At 41.2% G+C, this 20,245-nt stretch overlaps 1 protein-coding gene and 1 non-coding gene across 2 annotated transcripts; one reads left to right on the top strand and one right to left on the bottom strand.

Annotated features, from left to right (window-relative positions):
* Window positions 1-5,043: 5,043 nt before the first annotated feature.
* Window positions 5,044-7,395, bottom strand: LOC130950892 (uncharacterized). Its single transcript, XM_057879490.1, has 4 exons — window positions 7,118-7,395; window positions 6,292-6,498; window positions 6,111-6,177; window positions 5,044-5,944 (listed from the first exon to the last, which is right to left on the bottom strand). The coding sequence occupies exons 2-4, from the start codon at window positions 6,450-6,452 to the stop codon at window positions 5,627-5,629; spliced, it is 546 nt and encodes a 181-aa protein (XP_057735473.1). The 5' UTR covers window positions 6,453-6,498; window positions 7,118-7,395; the 3' UTR covers window positions 5,044-5,626.
* A 10,384-nt stretch (window positions 7,396-17,779) lies between these two features.
* On the top strand, window positions 17,780-17,887 carry LOC130952148 (small nucleolar RNA R71). Its single transcript, XR_009074328.1, has one exon. It is a non-coding gene; the product is annotated as a small nucleolar RNA R71 (small nucleolar RNA).
* The last annotated feature ends 2,358 nt before the right edge of the window (window positions 17,888-20,245 follow it).

Here is a 20,245-nt window from a genome sequence, read left to right as displayed (position 1 = left end):
CATTAGCCACTATCACCGCTCAAAGAAGTCGCAGGTTCCTCTACAAAAATATTATCACAAGGTATGGAATACCTTATTCCATCACCACAGACAATGGAACCCAATTCACCGACGCCACTTTCAGAAATCTAGTAGCCAGTCTGAAAATCAAGCACCAGTTCACCTCGGTAGAACACCCACAAGCCAACGGGCAAGCCGAGGCAGCTAACAAAGTCATACTGGCCGGATTAAAGAAAAGACTACAGGAAGCAAAGGGAGCCTGGGCTGAAGAGCTCCCTCAGGTATTATGGGCTTATAGGACAACCCCCCAATCCGCCACAGGAGAAACACCCTTCCGACTAGTTTACGGCGTAGAAGCCATGATTCCTATAGAAATCAGTGAGCAAAGCCCAAGGGTAATTCTTCATGATGAGGTCGGAAATGTACAAGGGCACAAAGAGGAGCTCGACTTGCTCCCCGAAGTCCGAGAAAATGGCCAGATAAGAGAAGCGGCACTAAAGCAAAGGATGACTACCAGATACAACAAGAAAGTCATTCGAAGAACATTTGCCTTAGATGACTTGGTCCTAATCAGAAACGACATTGGAGTCAACAAATCAGGCGAGGGAAAGCTCGCCGCAAATTGGAAAGGGCCATACAAAATCAAGGAAGTGTTAGGAAAAGGTTATTATAAAATAACCGACTTGGATGGCACTGAGCTACCAAGGTCGTGGCATGCTTGTAATATGAAAAGGTATTACAGTTAAAAGCGAACTCTACTCCCTGATGTACTCTTTTCCCAACTTCACGATTTTTTCCCAAAGAAAAGGGTTTTTTCTGGAGAAGGGTTTTTAACGAGGCATCATAGTAGAGGCTAAGGGAAAACACACTGTCAAAAACCCTTAGTAGCAAAAAGGTACCTTCCCAATCAATAAAGATCTTTTTCATTACTATGTCTCTATTAAATATCCTCCTTTATTTTTATAAATCTTTCTACGAAACGCGCCGACTTAAGCTCGACAAAACGTGAAAATCCCATGAACCGACCTAACATGGTCGTCAGGATGAAACGACGAGGTACAAGTCGGTGTAAAGAGGTTATATGAGTTGATCGTATTAAACTCGGGAACAGTCCGACTCATAAGTCAGAGACAAGAACCCGAGTAGAAAAGCTCGGATATATTCCGAGTAAACGAAAAACGCATCGCAAAAATAACCTAAGTCATAAAAACTCACTAAAGCAAAAGTTGAGTATAAAGGATAACAAAAGAGATATCAAAACCTGGAAAAAGTTCAAAGGTTGCATGCAAACCTTTGAACGAAAAGGGCTTGGGAAAACAATACAAGCTAACAAAAGGTTTTTCCAGAAAAGATCAAACATATCCAAAACAGAAAAGCATGTGCACACACAAGGTAACTTAAACCCTTATCCAAAAAAGGGCATTTATTTTTAAACCCTTATCCAAAAAAGGGTTGGAATATTTTGTTTACGGCCTTAAAAGGCCAGAAAGAGAAATTGTTCACAAACACCAACAAATAAAGTTTAAAAAAGGGGGGGACCCACAGGCCGGGCCCCCATATAGCCACAAAATAAAAAATCATTTTTTCATTGGAGCAGAGGAGTCACCACCACCAGGAGAAGCACCACCAGGACCGGGAGGAGGAGCCAACGAGGAAGTCGGGGTAAGGATCGAAGAACTCGGAGCGTCTTGGGGACGAGGAGGAGACTCAATAATCCTCTGTCCCCGAGTCTTTAGGTCTGACTCGGAAACGACCTCGGGAACAGGAGGATCAACAATGGCGCCATCAATAACTACCTTGTCGGGGTGTAAAGGAGAAAGGTCCAAGTCGGGAGCGATAACTCTGACCTGTTCCAAAAAAATTCTCCAAGACTCCTCGGCACCGTCGGCGATAGAGTCCTCCAACACGGCATACGCGTTCCGAGAGTTCAGCAAGTCCTTCCTCACGGCAACAATATCTTGAAATAAGCTATGGTAGCTGTCTTGTGCCGTCTTCCTCAAATTGGCCTCTAAAGTGCATTGAGCCCGCAGTTTACCTACCTCCTCCCTAAGGTGATCCCTCTCCTTCCTCAATTTATCCTTCTCCTCCTTCAACTCCTTCTCATGCCTCTCATAAAGAAGAAGCCTCCCCTCCAGCTCCTCAACCTTTGAGGTTGCCCCCAAGGAGCTGAGGGGAGTCTTCTCGAAAATGTCCAAAAGTTTGCCACAAACACCCGCCGTCCTAAAACTCTCCTCGGCCATGGTGGTAAGGTGGTTTCGAACAGAAACATCATCCATATGTATAAAAGGATAGATGTTCTTTCGGACGAATGCGAGAGCATCCGCCTTAACCCCACCATCAAAAGAAGAAGAGCCAGACTCTAAAGTCTTGCGCTTCTTCTTCTCGGGCTCGGAGAGAATTTGGGCGGAAGGAGGTGGTCGGGGCAAACTCGAGGAAGGAAGGACAATGGGTTGAGAAGGAGTACCAATGTTCTTAGGAGGAGGAGGTGGAGGAGGAGGAGAGGTAACCGCCCCGGACCTAGCCCGGGACTTCGCCTTGGCTTCCCGGACCCTTTGATAGGCCTCCTGAGCGCTCTTTTTTGCCATATCTACAAAAGAAACAATCAAGTTACAAGTCGGTAAAATGTGAAGTCAGCGGAAACAACTCGGAAATAGAAACGCATGCACTACCTATGCAAGATTGAACAAAAGTCGGTGTCCCCTGAAGAATTTTTCTGGTATCCAAATATGGGGACCTCCCCCACGCTTCTCGGAAAAACCCTACAATGGCCGCCTCCACCTCATCCAGGTCATCGGGACCATATTTTTCACAAGAGGAGGGCGGCGACCAATAAAGGGGGAAGCGGGGGGAGGAATGCTCATCCAGAAAAAAGGGATGGTGACCCTCTACGGCTTGAACTTTGAAAAAGAAGTTTTTAAAGTCGTGGAAAGATTCGTCAAAAAGGGTGAAAATCCTCCGACCTTGAATGGCTCGGAAGGATACCCATTGCTGTTTATTGTTGAGCCCACTAAAGGGCTTGGTCATATGGAAGAGAAAGAAGAAAATCTTTAGAGAAGTCGGAAAGTCCAGAGCATGGCTTATAAACTGATAAATCTTCAAAAAACCCCAAGAATTGGGGTGAAGTTGAGTAGGGGCAACATTACAATGATGCAAAACAGATGCCTCGAAATCTGAGAAAGGAAGAAAAATACCCAAACGGGTGATCATGCACTCATACATAAAGAAAAAATGAGGGGCCTCCTCGTTTTCTCTCCCAAAACAGACCCGGTCTTCAGGACCCGGGATTATCAGTTCATATTTGGGCTCGTCCTCCTCTGAAGTACAGAGCCTGTGATGATTACGGAGATGAGTGATGAACTCAGCGTCAACCAACGGTTCCTCCCCAAGGACCGTAACATCTACCCATTGAGAAAGAACGTCTACGAAAGCCATTTTTTATATAAAGAAAAGTGGCAGAAACCTACAAAAGGGAAAAAGAAAAGGAAAAATAAAAAAACACGACCTCTAAGGAGAAAGATTCGAAACTAGAATCTACAGGTCAACCTATCTACTCGCCAAACAAAACATGCAAACATAAGGCATGACTTGGAAAAAGCAAAACTAACCTTTATCCGAAAATGAAGATTGGAGAAGAACAGAAATCTTTTAAACGCAAGGATGCAGCACGAACAAGATAAGGAGAAGTTTGAAAGGTCGCAGAAACGGAAAATGGAAAGAGAGGGAAAGCATTTATAAATAGGCTAAGGGGCATAATGGTAAAAACGAGGCAGTCATTAATGAGACTGCACCGTTACCAAAGTCCCCAATCCCTAAATGATCCCTCAACAGACACGACGCTTGAATTGACGTAACTGTCAGAAACAAAAGGTCGCGAAAATCACGTCGGTTTCAAAACCCGTGAAAGTCGGCTACGAACCCGAGTTATTTACTTGAACCCAAACCTTGAAAGGACTATGGGCTCAAGTAGGGGCACTGTTCATACCCTGGCCCAATGTTAAGGGCCCAGGTCCAAACGAAAGGCCTGATCCAGTAGATTAGGCCTAGCAAAGCATCCACCTCCACTCAAGAGGTCGGTGTCAACCACGACTTAGTACGAAGAAGTCGGCTGTGAGATTAGCTGGCAGGTAAATACTCATTCAAATGAGTAACCGCCCCTGAAATCTCTCTAACCACTTCATAAAGCCATATCTTAACCTCCCTAAGATAATGGGACGGTTACCACCCTAAAGATACGGCCCTACTCCAACGGTGGTTATTGGCTCACCACTATAAGTACACTGACACCCCTCAGGTATCCCTAAGTCCAATACTCTCCAGACCTGCTTACACCCTTGCTAACTTAGGCATCGGAGTGTCTTTGTAGGTACCACCCCCCATTCACGCGCGAGCACAAGTCGGACGGAGCCTCCCGAGTCGCAGGTCTACCGGAGCTCTCCTCCTTTGTACACTTGGGCCGCCGAACGCCATCTATTGGATTAACCTCCGGTTACCTACCGTAACAAGTATTAATACCCAATACATTTTCTATTGGAAATGCCGAAATATCACTTCTAGAGGAGTTATATGTAAAGCAGAGAAAATTGAAATATTAGGTAAAATTAAAAGAATAAATTAAACTGGTAATATCAACCAATTTTATAAGTTAATTAGAGATTTTGGCTACTATTGTATTATGTGAATTTATTGCAATAGGTCCAACAGATTCCAACAAATCTGATAACCACACAATCTCCTAAAAAAACATCGAAAACGCGTGGACAGAACCATTGCAGCGAACAAAGGTACAATAGGACCGAAATGAAACTTCATTTTCGTTTGTCGATTCCGCAAGAAACAATTGAAAACTATGATAAAGCGACGTCCTCGCCCATTCATAATTCCCATGAGTCCCCATACAAAGCAAGCGCTTGGCGTAAAACATAAGCAAAACTGCAAGTTCGGATTTAAATTTTAAACGCAAGTATAACTTATTAGAGCACCTAAATCAAAGAGGAACATCAATAACATAACAGCAACACCAAATAAACATAAGGAAACACAAACTAATTTCCAATTTCTGTTGTACAAAGTAAACTTGATCATACTTTCCTTATTTTAAATTACCCATAAACTGAAGATTCTCAAATAAACCATTCTTTTGTACATATTTTCCTGCTTAAGCCGGCTAGTTACAATTCAAAGACCCCTAAAAAGAACATCAAAATGGAATATTCCAAACCATCATCCTCCAAAGATTCTACTTACAAAGAAGAGGATGATGATCTTCTATTATACACCTAAAAGAGAGAGGCCCAAGCCAAAACTAAAACCCAAATAAGCCCTCCCAATTTTGAGCTTGAGACCTCATTATTTGATAAAGACTAAATGATTTTTTCCTACACAAGAACACTATTAACATTTACATGCTTGCACTTGCAGATTAACTGAACTGAACTGAACTTATTTACACAAAAAACAGACACAAGATAAACTACTGTTTTCGTCTTCAGACATCTAAAACTCCTCTTTCCCGAAGGTGTGCGTATTATCAAAGCTCTTCTGCTGTGTGTGTGTATATTGCGGTAATCTGAAATCTAAATCTGAAGATATATGTGTGATGGGGTTTTCTTGCTCTCTGTCTCTGTTCTTAAGCCAGAGCAGGGATGCTGCAATTTCGCCTATCCCTGTCGAGGCAATCAAACCCCTCGATCCTGACGGCCGGATTGTTACCAAAATTGGCTCGAACGCAGCCTCCTTTCCTGGCAGAGTTGGAAGGAGAGGGTGGCAGCCCCGAAGGAGAGGGAACCACCACCCACGATGATGGGGAGAGAGGTGAGAAATTCTCATTCCCAAATCGAGCATCCTGAATCAGTGGGTTAGCTACTCTGCTCGGCGGTGACCCGCAGAAAAATGGGGGAGACGATGCTACCTGTGGCCATGATTCCTCCTCCATGTCAAAATCACCCTGCAAATCCACCAAAAAAAAAAAAAAAACAATTAAACCAAGACACAAACAAAGTACAAATCATAATAAAAAAATAATTAATGAAACATAAATCACAGATCCATGGTCACAAGGAAAATGAATCAGAGAGTAAATTTTTTATAAAAAAAAAGAAAAGAAAAATTACTTTGGTAAGGATTGTGTCCAGAGGACTTGACCCGGCAGATTTTGAATCACATGGCTCCGCCTGGCAACTGCAGAACAAAAGTATGCAAAATTCAATAAATATACGAATGAACCAAAAGGAACGGGAATCAATCGGAAGAACAAAAAGGTCGAGGTTGAAACTTGAAAGAGAAAACCATTACCTGAGATGCCACCGGAAGGATCTGGAAGGATGGTCGTTGGCGGTGGCGGCAAGGTTGAGGAGGCCGAGTCGGCGGGGCTTGGGACAAACCACGCAGCTCAAGTCTTGGCGTGATGATGCGACGACGTTTTGCTGCTGGATCATGGCAAACATATCCTCCATCGTCTTCTTCTTCCTTGGATTCTATATCAACAACTATAGCTAGAACCTGTCCTCATGAACATGGAAATAACCAGATTTAGAATGAATCGTTTAAATGAGTTAATAGATCAAGCGTGTTTGAAACTATTCCAATATGACTAATACTCCTATATTATATGCAGAGAGATCGAAAAACGTGCTTCAATTATTTTGAACAGCTCTAGGTTAAGATCCGGTCAAAAACCAAACCGAATTTCTACAAGGTAAAAGATAATTTAAAATAATAATTTATGCCTGGAATTTCTCAACCGCTATAGATCTAACAGGAAAACCATTTCAATTTTTATGACCAGTTTTTTTTTTTTTTAAAAAGGCAAAAAACAAAAGAACAGAAATTAAAACCAATTTTTACATGGATAATAATATGTAGCAGAAAAAATAGATCCTACAACCAACTGAATTAGACGGAACAAATTGAGCAGAGATAAAGCAGATCTGGAAAAGGTACAGTATCAAATTTAGTTTTAGCAAAAAAAAAAAGAAGCTGAAATACGCCGAAAATGGATTGGAAATGGAAAAGACGGAACAATAAACGAGAATTTCCAAAGGAATCACAGATCCGAAGAGAAGAAAATACAGAGAGGAAAAGGTAAACTAAGAATTGAAGAAGGAAGTAGTAGAAGTACCTATTGAGGTTGCTGTACGTAACAGAGACGAAGAACTCTCCAATCTTCAATAATATTCACAACAACATGAAAAAAAGGAAGAAAAGAATTGAGAGAACAAGTGAAGAGAGGAACAAGAACAACACAAAAGTGAAGGAGGTAGGGAGAGAAAAAAGGGGGACTTGTAGGGAAGTGGAGGTTCGTTCCAACCACACTTGCTCTATATTTACGTATTTATATTTAATATCTTATAATTATTTTGGTTTAGGGTGGATTGAATATTAGGTAGATTTTTTTAGTATTATATGGTTATTTCATGCGGGCGGTGCCTCCCGCGAGATATCACATCGGTTTTTGCACCCACGAACCAACTCAAAGCTCCTCTTTATGGCACAGTGAATAATAAGATAGTAGTATACCACACGAATATGAATTAAATTATTATTATTTGGGGAAAAAATCTGATGAAATATCAAAGGGTTCCGTTGGGAATGTGAGAACTGAGACCGAGTCTTACTTTTTGGTGGAGCGTCCGTCCACGAGGACCACAACTCTCAACGCCTCACTTCCTTCATACACGTGGCACCTTCCCAATATAGGAAAATTTTCGGATCTCAAAGTCGGCAAAGCCTCTCTTTCAACAAAACGAACACTGGTAAAAAATTAACACTATTGCGTACTAAATAATACTGTATTAGTTTAATTCGATCTTACTACATGCTAAGCTTAATTAAATTTGTATTATTGGTTATTGTTTGTTTTATATTCTTTTAAAAAAATCAGAGTAAGAGGCTTTCCAATATAATTTGGACTTTTGGATACTCCCTTCTCCGGATTTTTCACTCAACAAAATCTGAAGCAAAATTGAGTTTTGAACCATGCAAATCAAAGGTTATAATCTACTAGTTTCATGGATCATGCTTGCTCCCATCTATAGTTTTAACAAATTCCTCAATCACTTTTGTACAATTCCTTCGTAGTATTAATGTATTAATTCAATTGGATCTCTGAATCAGTAGTTGTGGTTAGGCAAAATTATCCCATTCTTGTAGCTGGTAGTAAGTAATAAGTAGTAAAATAGTAATTAGCCTTATCCCGTAGCAACACCAACCAACTTTAGTCAGTTTTCACTTTTCAGACCACGTTGATTGCCAACTTGTGATTACGTCTCCCATGTTCATTTCTGACAATTGCTTCCCCACCCGCCAGTCCAATTGCCTCCTTGTCATCAAGTACAATATTGATTTTTCTTTTAAAAAATAGAGTAATTACCCAAATTGGTCCCTAGGGTTTTTAAAATTGGACACTTTAGTCCCCCAACTTTTGAAATACACAAAAAACTCCCCCAAGTTTAACTCCGGCGGACAAATCAGTCCTTGGCAATCTTTCTCCGTCAATGACAAACGGAGAACGCTGACGTGGAGCCCTGGGCTGGCACACGTGGCAGTCAGTAGTCCACGTGTGCAAAAAGACAGATCAGTCCCTGGGCCTAAACTGTGTCGTTTTGTAGGTTGGCCCCATGTACATCCTTCTTCTCAAAACCAAAATACTCAAAACCCACCCTTTCTTCCTCAATTTACAGAGAAAAGACGTAACCCCTCTTCATCCGTTTCATCTTCAACGTTAAACTCCAGGTCATTGCCCACATCATCGCCATCATCCCATTTCAGCCGTTTCATCTTCAACCTCCATCACCCACATTCAACCTTGTCACCCCAACGTCACCATTCCGTTCGTCGCCATTACTGTTAGCGCCTAGTCAGACGCAACAAACAAGTGGATGTGACCACTGAAGACTTGCATTGAAAAAGGTTAGAAACTCGTTAATTATTCTTAGCTACCATTATAGTAATAGTGATGAGTATTTTATGATTTGGCCTAGGGTTTAGAAATCTGTGATGGAATATTGTAATAGTTATTCATCCTCTCTGTTTTGGTTATTATTATGACATAAAACGAAAAAAAATAAACTAGCAAATAGGAATTTTCATTGAACTTTGCAGTGGTGCTTGTTTTTAATAAATTATTATGCATTATGTCCTGTATTCCACCATGGTGGTCATTTTGAAAGGGATAACAATGGAGCACTACTATATATGGATGGTAAAGTAGAGAGGTTTTCAAGGATGGACATTGATCTCATCTATTTTTTTGATCTGCTGACTCTATTCAAAGGTTTAGGATATATAGATTACAAAGAGATGTATTGGTATGATCAAGCTGCTGGTAATATGGAGTTTGGATTGCATCCTATTAAAGGAGACTTAGAGATTAATCAAATGCGCGAAGGGTTAATGAAGAACAGGGAAACTGATGAAATGTGCATTTTCTTTGATCACCGAGTCATGGAAACCCCAGTTGAGGAGGCTGTTGATGAACCTGTTGATGAAGCTGGAGATGAAGCTGGTGATGAGTCTAGCAATGAGTCTAGTGACGATGGGTATGAAAGCACAGAGGATGAGCCTTATAGACCACCTCCCCCAGGTTTTGATGATGAAAGCAGTGAAGAAGAGTGTGTGGTTCTGAAGAAAAAGCCTAAAAGAGGAGGAAAAAAAACAGAGAGTATAAGTAATGCTTCGAGGAGGAAACAACAAACTATGAAGAAGAAGATGTCTCAGAAGGAGGTTAATAAGGGCTCCAAGACTACAAAGGCTTCAAAAACTAACAACAAACCTCATGTTGGGCCAACTACTGATGGGCCTCATATTAGGCAGTCTGATGATATTTGGCCTAAATTTAGTGGCCCAAGTGGAGCTAGACACAACCATGCTGGGTCAAGTGGTGGTGGCTGGTATGCGAAATTGTGATCACTACTTTTCACAACTCAAATAATCCCTAGTAATGGCCCCAAAGACTTGGTGCTCAATACCATGGCATAAACACAACTTCGCACAACTAACCAGCAAGTGCACTGGGTCGTCCAAGTAATAAACCTTATGCGAGTAAGGGTCGATCCCACAGAGATTGTTGGTATGAAGCAAGCTATGGTCACCTTGTAAATCTTAGTCAGGCAGACTCAAATGGGTATGGGTGATATATGAATAAAACATAAAGATAAAGATAGAGATACTTATGCAATTCATTGGTGAGAATTTCAGATAAGCGAATGGAGATGCTTTGTCCCTTCCGTCTCTCTGCTTTCCTACTGTCTTCATCCAATCCTTCTTACTCCTTTTCATGGCAAGCTGTATGCAATGGTTTCACCGTTGTCAGTGGCTACCTCCCATCCTCTCAGTGGAAATGTTCAACGCACCCTGTCACGGCACGGCTATCCAGCTGTCGGTTCTCGATCATGTCGGAATAGAATCCAGTGATTCTTTTGCGTCTGTCACTAACGCCCCACAATCGCGAGTTTGAAGCTCGTCACAGTCATTCAATCATTGAATCCTACTCAGAATACCACAGACAAGGTTTAGACCTTCCGGATTCTCTTGAATGCAGTCATCAATTCTAGCTTATACCACGAAGATTCCGGTTAAGGAAATCCAAGAGATAAACATTCAAGCCTTGTTTGCTTGTAGAACGGAGGTGATTGACGGTCACACGTTCATAGGTGAGAATGATGATGAGCGTCACATAATCATCACATTCATCATGTTCTTGAGTGCGAATGAATATCTTGGAATAAGAACAAGCTGAATTGAATAGAAGAACAATAGTAATTGCATTAATACTCGAGGTACAGCAGAGCTCCACACCTTAATCTATGGTGTGTAGAAACTTCACCGTTGAAAATACATAAGAACAAGGTCTAGGCATGGCCGTGAGGCCAGCCTCCCAATGATCTAGGATAGCATAAAACTACTCAAAGATAGCTACCAAGATGATCTAGAGATCTAAAGTGATCAAAAGATCAAAATACAATAGTAAAAGGTCCTATTTATAGGGAACTAGTAGCTTAAGAATTACAAAGATGAGTAAAAGACATAAAAATCCACTTTCGGGCCCACTTGGTGTGTGCTTGGGCTGAGCATTGAAGTATTTTCGTGTAGAGACTCTTCTTGGAGTTAAACGCCAGTTTTTGTGCCAGTTTGGGCGTTTAACTCCCACTTTGGTGCCAGTTCCGGCGTTTAACGCTGGGAATTCTGAAGGTGACTTTGAACGTCGGTTTGGGCCATCAAATCTTGGGCAAAGTATGAACTATCATATATTGCTGAAAAGCCCAGAATGTCTACTTTCCAACGCCGTTGAGAGCACGCCAATTGGGCTTCTGTAGCTCCAGAAAATCCACTTTGAGTGCAGGGAGGTCAGAATCCAACAGCATCTGCAGTCCTTTTCAGTCTCTGAATCAGATTTTTGCTCAGGTCCCTCAACTTCAGCCAGAAAATACCTGAAATCACAGAAAAACACACAAGCTCATAGTAAAGTTCAGAAAAGTGAATTTTAACTAAAAACTAATAAAAATGTACTAAAAACTAACTAAATCCTACTAGAAACATACTAAAAACAATGCCAAAAAGCGTACAAATTATCCGCTCATCACAACACCAAACTTAAATTGTTGCTTGGTGTGCGAAATTGTGATCACTACTTTTCACAACTCAAATAATCCCTAGTAATGGCCCCAAAAACTTGGTGCTCAATACCATGGCATAAACACAACTTTGCACAACTAACCAGCAAGTGCACTGGGTCGTCCAAGTAATAAACCTTACGCGAGTAAGGGTCGATCCCACGGAGATTATTGGTATGAAGCAAGTTATGGTCACCTTGTAAATCTTAGTCAGGCAGACTCAAGTGGGTATGGGTGATATATGAATAAAACATAAAGATAAAGATAGAGATACTTATGTAATTCATTGGTGAGAATTTCAGATAAGCGAATGGAGATGCTTTGTCCCTTCCGTCTCTCTGCTTTCCTACTGTCTTCATCCAATCCTTCTTACTCCTTTCCATGGCAAGCTTATGCAAGGGTTTCACCGTTGTCAGTGGCTACCTCCCATCCTCTCAGTGGAAATGTTCAACGCACCCTGTCACGGCACGGCTATCCATCTGTCGGTTCTCAATCAGGCCGGAATAGAATCCAGTGATTCTTTTGCGTCTGTCACTAACGCCCCGCCCTCAGGAGTTTGAAGCTCGTCACAGTCATTCAATCATTGAATCCTACTCAGAATACCACAGACAAGGTTAGACCTTCCAGATTCTCTTGAATGCCGCCATCAGTTCTAGCCTATACCACGAAGACTCTGATCTCACGGAATGGCTGGCTCGGTTGTCAGGCGAGCGCTCGGTTGTCAGGCGATCAACCATGCATCGTGTATCAGGAATCCAAGAGATATTCACCCAATCTAAGGTGGAACGGAGGTGGTTGTCAGTCACACGTTCATAGGTGAGAATGATGATGAGTGTCACGGATCATCACATTCATCAAGTTGAAGAACAAGTGATATCTTGGAACAAGAACAAGCAGAATTGAATAGAAGAACAATAGTAATTGCATTAATACTCGAGGTACAGCAGAGCTCCACACCTTAATCTATGGTGTGTAGAAACTCCACCGTTGAAAATACATAAGAACAAGAGTGATCATTGGCTTTGGTCCCAAAGAGGGAACCAGAAGAACCAAGATCTGATCTAAGAACTAGATGTCCGAAGATGAAAAATACAATAGTAAAAGGTCCTATTTATAGGGAACTAGTAGCTTAAGAATTACAAAGATGAGTAAATGACATAAAAATCCACTTCCGGGCCCACTTGGTGTGTGCTTGGGCTGAGCAATGAAGCATTTTCGTGTAGAGACTTCTCTTGGAGTTAAACGCCAGCTTTTGTGCCAGTTTGGGCGTTTAACTCCCACTTTGGGGCCAGTTCCGGTGTTTAACGCTGGGAATTCTGAAGGTGACTTTGAACGCCGGTTTGAGCCATCAAATCTTGGGCAAAGTATGAACTATCATATATTGCTGGAAAGCCCAGGATGTCTACTTTCCAACGCCGTTGAGAGCGCACCAATTGGGCTTCTGTAGCTCCAGAAAATCCACTTCGAGTGCAGGGAGGTCAGAATCCAACAGCATCTGCAGTCCTTTTCAGTCTCTGAATCAGATTTTGCTCAGGTCCCTCAATTTCAGCCAAAAAATACCTGAAATCATAGAAAAACACACAAACTCATAGTAAAGTCTAGAAAAGTGAATTTTAACTAAAAACTAATAAAAATATACTAAAAACTCAACTAAATATACTAAAAACATACTAAAAACAATGCCAAAAAGCGTACAAATTATCCGCTCATCATTGCTTGTCCTCAAGCAACTGAAAATCAAATAAGATAAAAAGAAGAGAATATGCAATGAATTCCAAAAACATCTATGAAGACCAATATTAATTAGATGAGCGGGGCTTTTAGCTTTTTGCCTCTGAACAGTTTTGGCATCTCACTCTATCCTTTGAAATTCAGAATGATTGGCTTCTTTAGGAACTCAGAGTCCAGATAGTGTTATTGATTCTCCTAGTTAAGTATGATGATTCTTGAACACAGCTACTTTATGAGTCTTGGCCGTGGCTCAAAGCACTCTGTCTTCCAGTATTACCACCGGATACATACATGTCACAGACACATAATTGGATGAACCTTTTCAAATTGTGACTCAGCTTTGCTAGAGTCCCCAATTAGAGGTGTCCAGGGTTCTTAAACACACTCTTTTTGCCTTGGATCACAATTTTATTTCTTTCTTTTTCTTTCTTTTTCTCTTTCCTTTTTTTTCGTTTTTTTTCTTTCTTTTTTCGTCTCTTTTTTTTTATTCACTGCTTTTTCTTGCTTCAAGAATCATTTTTATGATTTTTCAAATCGTCAGTAACATGTCTCCTTTTTCATCATTCTTTCAAGAGCCAACCAATCATGAACAACAAATTCAAAAGACATATGCACTGTTTAAGCATACATTCAGAAAAGAAAAGTATTGCCACCACATCAAAATAATTAATTTGTTATAAAATTCAAAATTCATGCAATTCTTCTCTTTTTCAATTAAGAACAATTTTTTTTTAAGAAAGGTGATGGATTCATAGGACATTCATAACTTTAAGGCATAGACACTAAGATACTAATGATCATAAGACACAAACATAGATAAACATAAGCATAAAATTTTTGAAAAATAGAAAAATAAAGAACAAGGAGATTAAAGAACGGGTCCACCTTAGTGATGGCGGCTTGTTCTTCCTCTTGAAGGTCTTATGGAGTGCTTGAGCTCCTCAATGTCTCTTCCTTGTCTTTGTTGCTCCTCTCTCATGATTCTTTGATCTTCTCTAATTTCATGGAGGAGGATAAAATGTTCTTGGTGCTCCACCCTTAGTTGTCCCATGTTGGAACTCAATTCACCTAGGGAGGTGTTGATTTGCTCCCAATAGTTTTGTGGAGGAAAGTGCATCCCTTGAGGTATCTCAGGGATTTCATGATGAGTGGGATCTCTTGTTTGCTCCATCCTTTTCTTAGTGATGGGCTTGTCCTCATCAATGAGGATGTCTCCTTCTATGTCAACTCCAACTGAATAACAGAGGTGACAAATGAGATGAGGAAAGGCTAACCTTGCCAAGGTAGAGGACTTGTCCGCCACCTTATAGAGTTCTTGGGCTATAACCTCATGAACTTCTACTTCTTCTCCAATCATGATGCTATGAATCATGATGGCTCGGTCTAGAGTAACTTTGGACCGGTTGCTAGTGGGAATGATTGAGCGTTGGATAAACTCCAACCATCCTCTAGCCATGGCCTTGAGGTCGTGCCTTCTCAGTTGAACCGGCTTCCCTCTTGAATCTCTCTTCCATTGGGCGCCCTCTTCACAAATGTCTGTGAGGACTTGGTCCAACCTTTGATCAAAGTTAACCCTTCTAGTGTAAGGATGTTCATCTCCTTGCATCATGGGCAAGTTGAATGCCAACCTTACATTTTCCGGACTAAAATCTAAGTATTTCCCCCGAACCATTGTAAGCCAATTCTTTGGGTCCGGGTTCACACTTTGATCATGGTTCTTGTTGATCCATGCATTGGCATAGAACTCTTGAACCATTAAGATTCCGACTTGTTGAATGGGGTTGGTAAGAACTTCCCAACCTCTTCTTCTAATCTCATGTCGGATCTTCGGATATTCACTCTTTTTGAGTTTGAAAGGGACCTCGGGGATCACCTTCTTCAAGGCCACAACTTTATAGAAGTGGTCTTGATGCACCTTTGAGATGAATCTCTCCATCTCCCATGACTCGGAGGTGAAAGCTTTTGCCTTCCCTTTCCTCTTTCTAGAGGTCTCTCCGGCCTTGGATGGCATAAATGGTTATGGAAAAACAAAAAGCAATGCTTTTATCACACCAAACTTAAAAGGTTTGCTCGTCCCCGAGCAAAAGAAGAAAGAAGAGAGTAGAAGAAGAAGAAATGGAGGAGAGGGAGATGGCTTTGTGGTTCGGCCAAAGGGGGGAGAAGTAGTGTTTAGTGTGTGTGAAAATGAAGGAGTGAAGATGGGTTTATATAGGGGTGGAGAGAGGGGTAGGGTTCGGCCATTATGGGTGGGAAAGTGGTTTGAATTTTGAATGGTGAGGTAGGTGGGGATCCTGTGGGGTCCACAGATCCTGAGGTGCCAAGGAAAAGTCATCCCTGCACCAAGTGGCAAGAAAATTTGCGTTCTGTGCCAATTCTGGCATTAAACACCGGGCTGGTGCCCATTTCTGGCGTTTAACGCCAAGTGCTTGCCCTTTTCTGGCGTTTAACGCCAGTCTGGTGCCCCTTTCTGGCGTTAAACGCCCAGAATGGTGCCAGACTGGGCGTTAAACGCCCATCTGCTTGCTTCACTGGCGTTTAAACGCCAGCAAGTTCTCCTCCAGGGTGTGCTGTTTTTCTTTCTATTTTTCTTTCTGTTTTTGCTTTTTCGATTGATTTTGTGACTTCTCATGATCATCAACCTAAAGAAAACATAAAATAACAAAGGAACATAGATAAAATATAACATTGGGTTGCCTCCCAACAAGCGCTTCTTTAATGTCAGTAGCTTGACAGAGGGCTCTCATGGAGCCTCACAGATACTCAGAGCAATGTTGGAACCTCCCAACACCAAACTTAGAGTTTGAATGTGGGGGTTCAACACCAAACTTAGAGTTTGGTTGTGGCCTCCCAACACCAAACTTAGAGTTTGACTGTGGGGGCTCTGTTTGAATCTGTTTTGAGAGAAGCTCTTCATGCTTCCTCTCCATGGTGACAGAGGGATATCCTTGAGCCTTAAACACAAAGGATTCCTCATTCACTTGAATGATCAATTCTCCTCTGTCAACATCAATCACAGCCTTTGCTGTGGCTAGAAAGGGTCTGCCAAGGATGATGGATTCATCCATGCACTTCCCAGTCTCTAGGACTATGAAATCAGCAGGGATGTAATGGTCTTCAACCTTCACCAAAACATCCTCTACAAGTCTATAAGCTTGTTTTCTTGAGTTGTCTGCCATCTCTAGTGAGATTCTTGCAGCTTGTACCTCAGAGATCCCTAGCTTCTCCATTACAGAGAGAGGCATGAGGTTTATACTTGACCCTAAGTCACACAGAGCCTTCTTGAAGGTCATGGTGCCTATGGTACAAGGTATTGAAAACTTCTCAGGATCTTGTCTCTTTTGAGGTAATCTCTGCCTAGACAAGTCATCCAGTTCTTTGGTGAGCAAAGGAGGTTCGTTCTCCCAAGTCTCATTACCAAATAACTTGTCATTTAGCTTCATGATTGCTCCGAGGTATTTAGCAACTTGCTCTTCAGTGACATACTCATCCTCTTCAGAGGAAGAATACTCATCAGAGCTCATGAATGGCAGAAGTAAGTCCAATGGAATCTCTATAGTCTCATTTTGAGCCTCAGATTCCCATGGTTCCTCATTAGGGAACTCATTGGAGGCCAGTGGACGTCCATTGAGGTCTTCCTCAATGGCGTTCACTGCCTCTTCCTCCTCTCCAAATTCGGCCATGTTGATGGCCTTGCACTCTCCTTTTGGATTTTCTTCTGTATTGCTTGGAAGAGTACTAGGAGGAAGTTCAGTAATTCTCTTGCTCAGCTGTCCCACTTGTGCCTCCAAATTTCTAATGGAGGACCTTGTTTCAGTCATGAAACTTTGAGTGGTTTTGATTAGATCAGAGACCATGGTTGCTAAGTCAGAGTGGTTCTGCTTAGAATTCTCTGTCTGTTGCTGAGAAGATGATGGAAAAGGCTTGCTATTGCTAAACCTGTTTCTTCCACCATTATTATTGTGGAAACCTTGTTGAGGTCTCTGTTGATCCTTCCATGAGAGATTTGGATGATTTCTCCATGAAGAGTTATAGGTGTTTCCATAAGGTTCTCCCATGTAATTTACCTCTTCCATTGAAGGGTTCTCAGGATCATAAGCTTCTTCTTCAGATGAAGCATCCTTAGTACTGCCTGGTACATTTTGCATTCCAGACAGGCTTTGAGAAATCAAATTGACTTGCTGAGTCAATATCATGTTCTGAGCCAATATGGCATTTAGAGTATCAATCTCAAGAACTCCTTTCTTCTGATTTGTCCCATTGTTCTCAAGATTCCTCTCAGAAGTGTACATGAATTGGTTATTTGCAACCATTTCAATTAGTTCTTGAGCTTCTGCAGGCGTCTTCTTCAGATGAAGAGATCCTCCAGCAGAGCTATCCAAAGACATCTTGGATAGTTCAGAGAGTCCATCATAGAAAATACCTATGATGCTCCATTCAGAAAGCATGTCAGAAGGACATTTTCTGATCAATTGTTTGTATCTTTCCCAAGCTTCATAGAGGGATTCACCTTTCTTCTGTCTGAAGGTTTGAACTTCCACTCTAAGCTTACTCAATTTTTGAGGTGGAAAGAACTTTGCCAAGAAGGCATTGACTAGCTTTTCCCAAGAGTTCAGGCTTTCTTTAGGTTGTGAGTCCAACCATATCCTAGCTCTGTCTCTTACAGCAAAAGGGAATAGCATAAGTCTGTAGACCTCAGGGTCAACCCCATTAGTCTTGACAGTGTCACAGATTTGCAAGAATTCAGCTAAGAACTGATGAGGATCTTCCAATGGAAGTCCATGGAACTTGCAATTCTGTTGCATTAGAGAAACTAATTGAGGCTTAAGCTCAAAGTTGTTTGCTCCAATGGCAGGGATAGAGATGCTTCTCCCATAGAAGTCGGGAGTAGGTGCAGTAAAGTCACCCAGCACCTTCCTTGCATTGTTGGTATTGTTGTTGTTTTCGGCTGCCATGGGTTCTTCTTCTTTGAAGATTTCTGTTAGGTCCTCTACAGAGAGTTGTGCCTTAGCTTCTCTTAGCTTTCGCTTCAAGGTCCTTTCAGGTTCAGGGTCAGCTTCAACAAGAATCCCCTTGTCTTTGTTCCTGATCATATGAAAGAGAAGAGAACAAGAAAATGTGGAATCCTCTATGTCACAGTATAGAGATTCCTTGAGGTGTCAGAGGAACAGAAAAATAGAAGAAAGAGGTAGAAGAATTCGAACTTAGTGAGATAGAGTTCGAATTATGCATTGAGGAGGAGTGTCACTCCATAAATAGAAGGATGTGAGAAGAGAGGAAGAGTTTTTTCGAAAATTAATTAAAAAGATTTTAAAATCATTTTGAAAAAGATTTTGAAGAAGATATGATTGAAAACTTTTTTGAAAAAGATGTGATTGAGAAGATATGATTTGAAAAACAATTTAAAAAGATTTGATTTTAAAAAAATTAATGACTTGGCTAACAAGAAAAGATATGATTCAAACATTAAACCTTTCTCAACAGAAAAGGCAACATACTTGAAATGTTGAATCAAATCATTAATTGATAGCAAGTATCTTTGAAAAAGGAAAGAAATTGATTTTGAAAAAGATTTGATTGAAAAGATATGATTTAAAAAAGATTTGATTTTGAAAAACTTTGAAAACTTGAAAAAAATCTGAATTAAAAACAGAATCTTCCCTCTTGTGCCATCCTGGCGTTAAACGCCCAGAATGGTGCACATTCTGGCGTTTAACGCCCAAAGCTCTACCCTTTTGGGCGTTAAACGCCCAACCAGGCACCCTGGCTGGCGTTTAAATGCCAGTTTTTTCTTCTTCACTGGGCGTTTTGAACGCCCAGCTTTTTCTGTATAATTCCTCTGCTGCATGTACTGAATCTTCAGTTCCCTGTATTATTGACTTGAAAATAGAACCAAGATCAAATAAACAATGCATGCAAGACACCAAACTTAAAATTAGACACTAGGCTCAAACAAGAAACATAAAATATTTTTGGTTTTTATGATTTTGTAATTTTTTTGTGCTTTTTTCGAAAATTAAGTGGAAAAGAAAATAAAGGTATCAAAATTCTTAATGAGAATTCCAGGAATCATGCAATGTTAGTCTAAAGCTTCAGTCTAAAGGAATTAGACATGGATAGCCAAGCTTCAGCAGGACATTGCATTCAAGAGCTAAATTGATGAGAATCAATCAGCTTTGGTGATGATAGGATCATCACCTTGAAACACTAGAATTCATTCTTAAGAACTCTGAAAAATACCTAACCTAAGCAACAAGATGAACCGTCAGTTGGCCATACTCGAAACAATCCCCGGCAACGGCGCCAAAAACTTGGTATGCGAAATTGTGATCACTACTTTTCACAACTCAAATAATCCCTAGTAATGGCCCCAAAGACTTGGTGCTCAATACCATGGCATAAACACAACTTCGCACAACTAACCAGCAAGTGCACTGGGTCGTCCAAGTAATAAACCTTATGCGAGTAAGGGTCGATCCCACGGAGATTGTTGGTATGAAGCAAGCTATGGTCACCTTGTAAATCTTAGTCAGGCAGACTCAAATGGGTATGGGTGATATATGAATAAAACATAAAGATAAAGATAGAGATACTTATGCAATTCATTGGTGAGAATTTCAGATAAGCGAATGGAGATGCTTTGTCCCTTCCGTCTCTCTGCTTTCCTACTGTCTTCATCCAATCCTTCTTACTCCTTTCCATGGCAAGCTGTATGCAAGGGTTTCACCGTTGTCAGTGGCTACCTCCCATCCTCTCAGTGGAAATGTTCAACGCACCCTATCACGGCACGGCTATCCAGCTGTCGGTTCTCGATCATGTCGGAATAGAATCCAGTGATTCTTTTGCGTCTGTCACTAACGCCCCACAATCGCGAGTTTGAAGCTCGTCACAGTCATTCAATCATTGAA

The sequence above is a fragment of the Arachis stenosperma genome, chromosome 9, assembly GCF_014773155.1.
Source record: "Arachis stenosperma cultivar V10309 chromosome 9, arast.V10309.gnm1.PFL2, whole genome shotgun sequence".
Taxonomy (NCBI): Eukaryota; Viridiplantae; Streptophyta; class Magnoliopsida; order Fabales; family Fabaceae; genus Arachis; species Arachis stenosperma.
The sequence above is the reverse complement of the archived record's forward strand: the minus strand, read 5'-3'. Positions and strand labels throughout refer to the sequence as shown.

Excerpts from the sequence above, each read along its gene's own strand:
- LOC130950892 (XM_057879490.1), bottom strand. The coding sequence starts at position 6,452 with ATGGAGGATATGTTTGCCATGATCCAGCAGCAAAACGTCGTCGCATCA. Across the intron at positions 6,178-6,291 it reads TCCTTCCGGTGGCATCTCAG|TTGCCAGGCGGAGCCATGTG; the intron begins GTAATGGTTTTC and ends TTTGTTCTGCAG. Across the intron at positions 5,945-6,110 it reads TGGACACAATCCTTACCAAA|GGTGATTTTGACATGGAGGA; the intron begins GTAATTTTTCTT and ends GTGGATTTGCAG.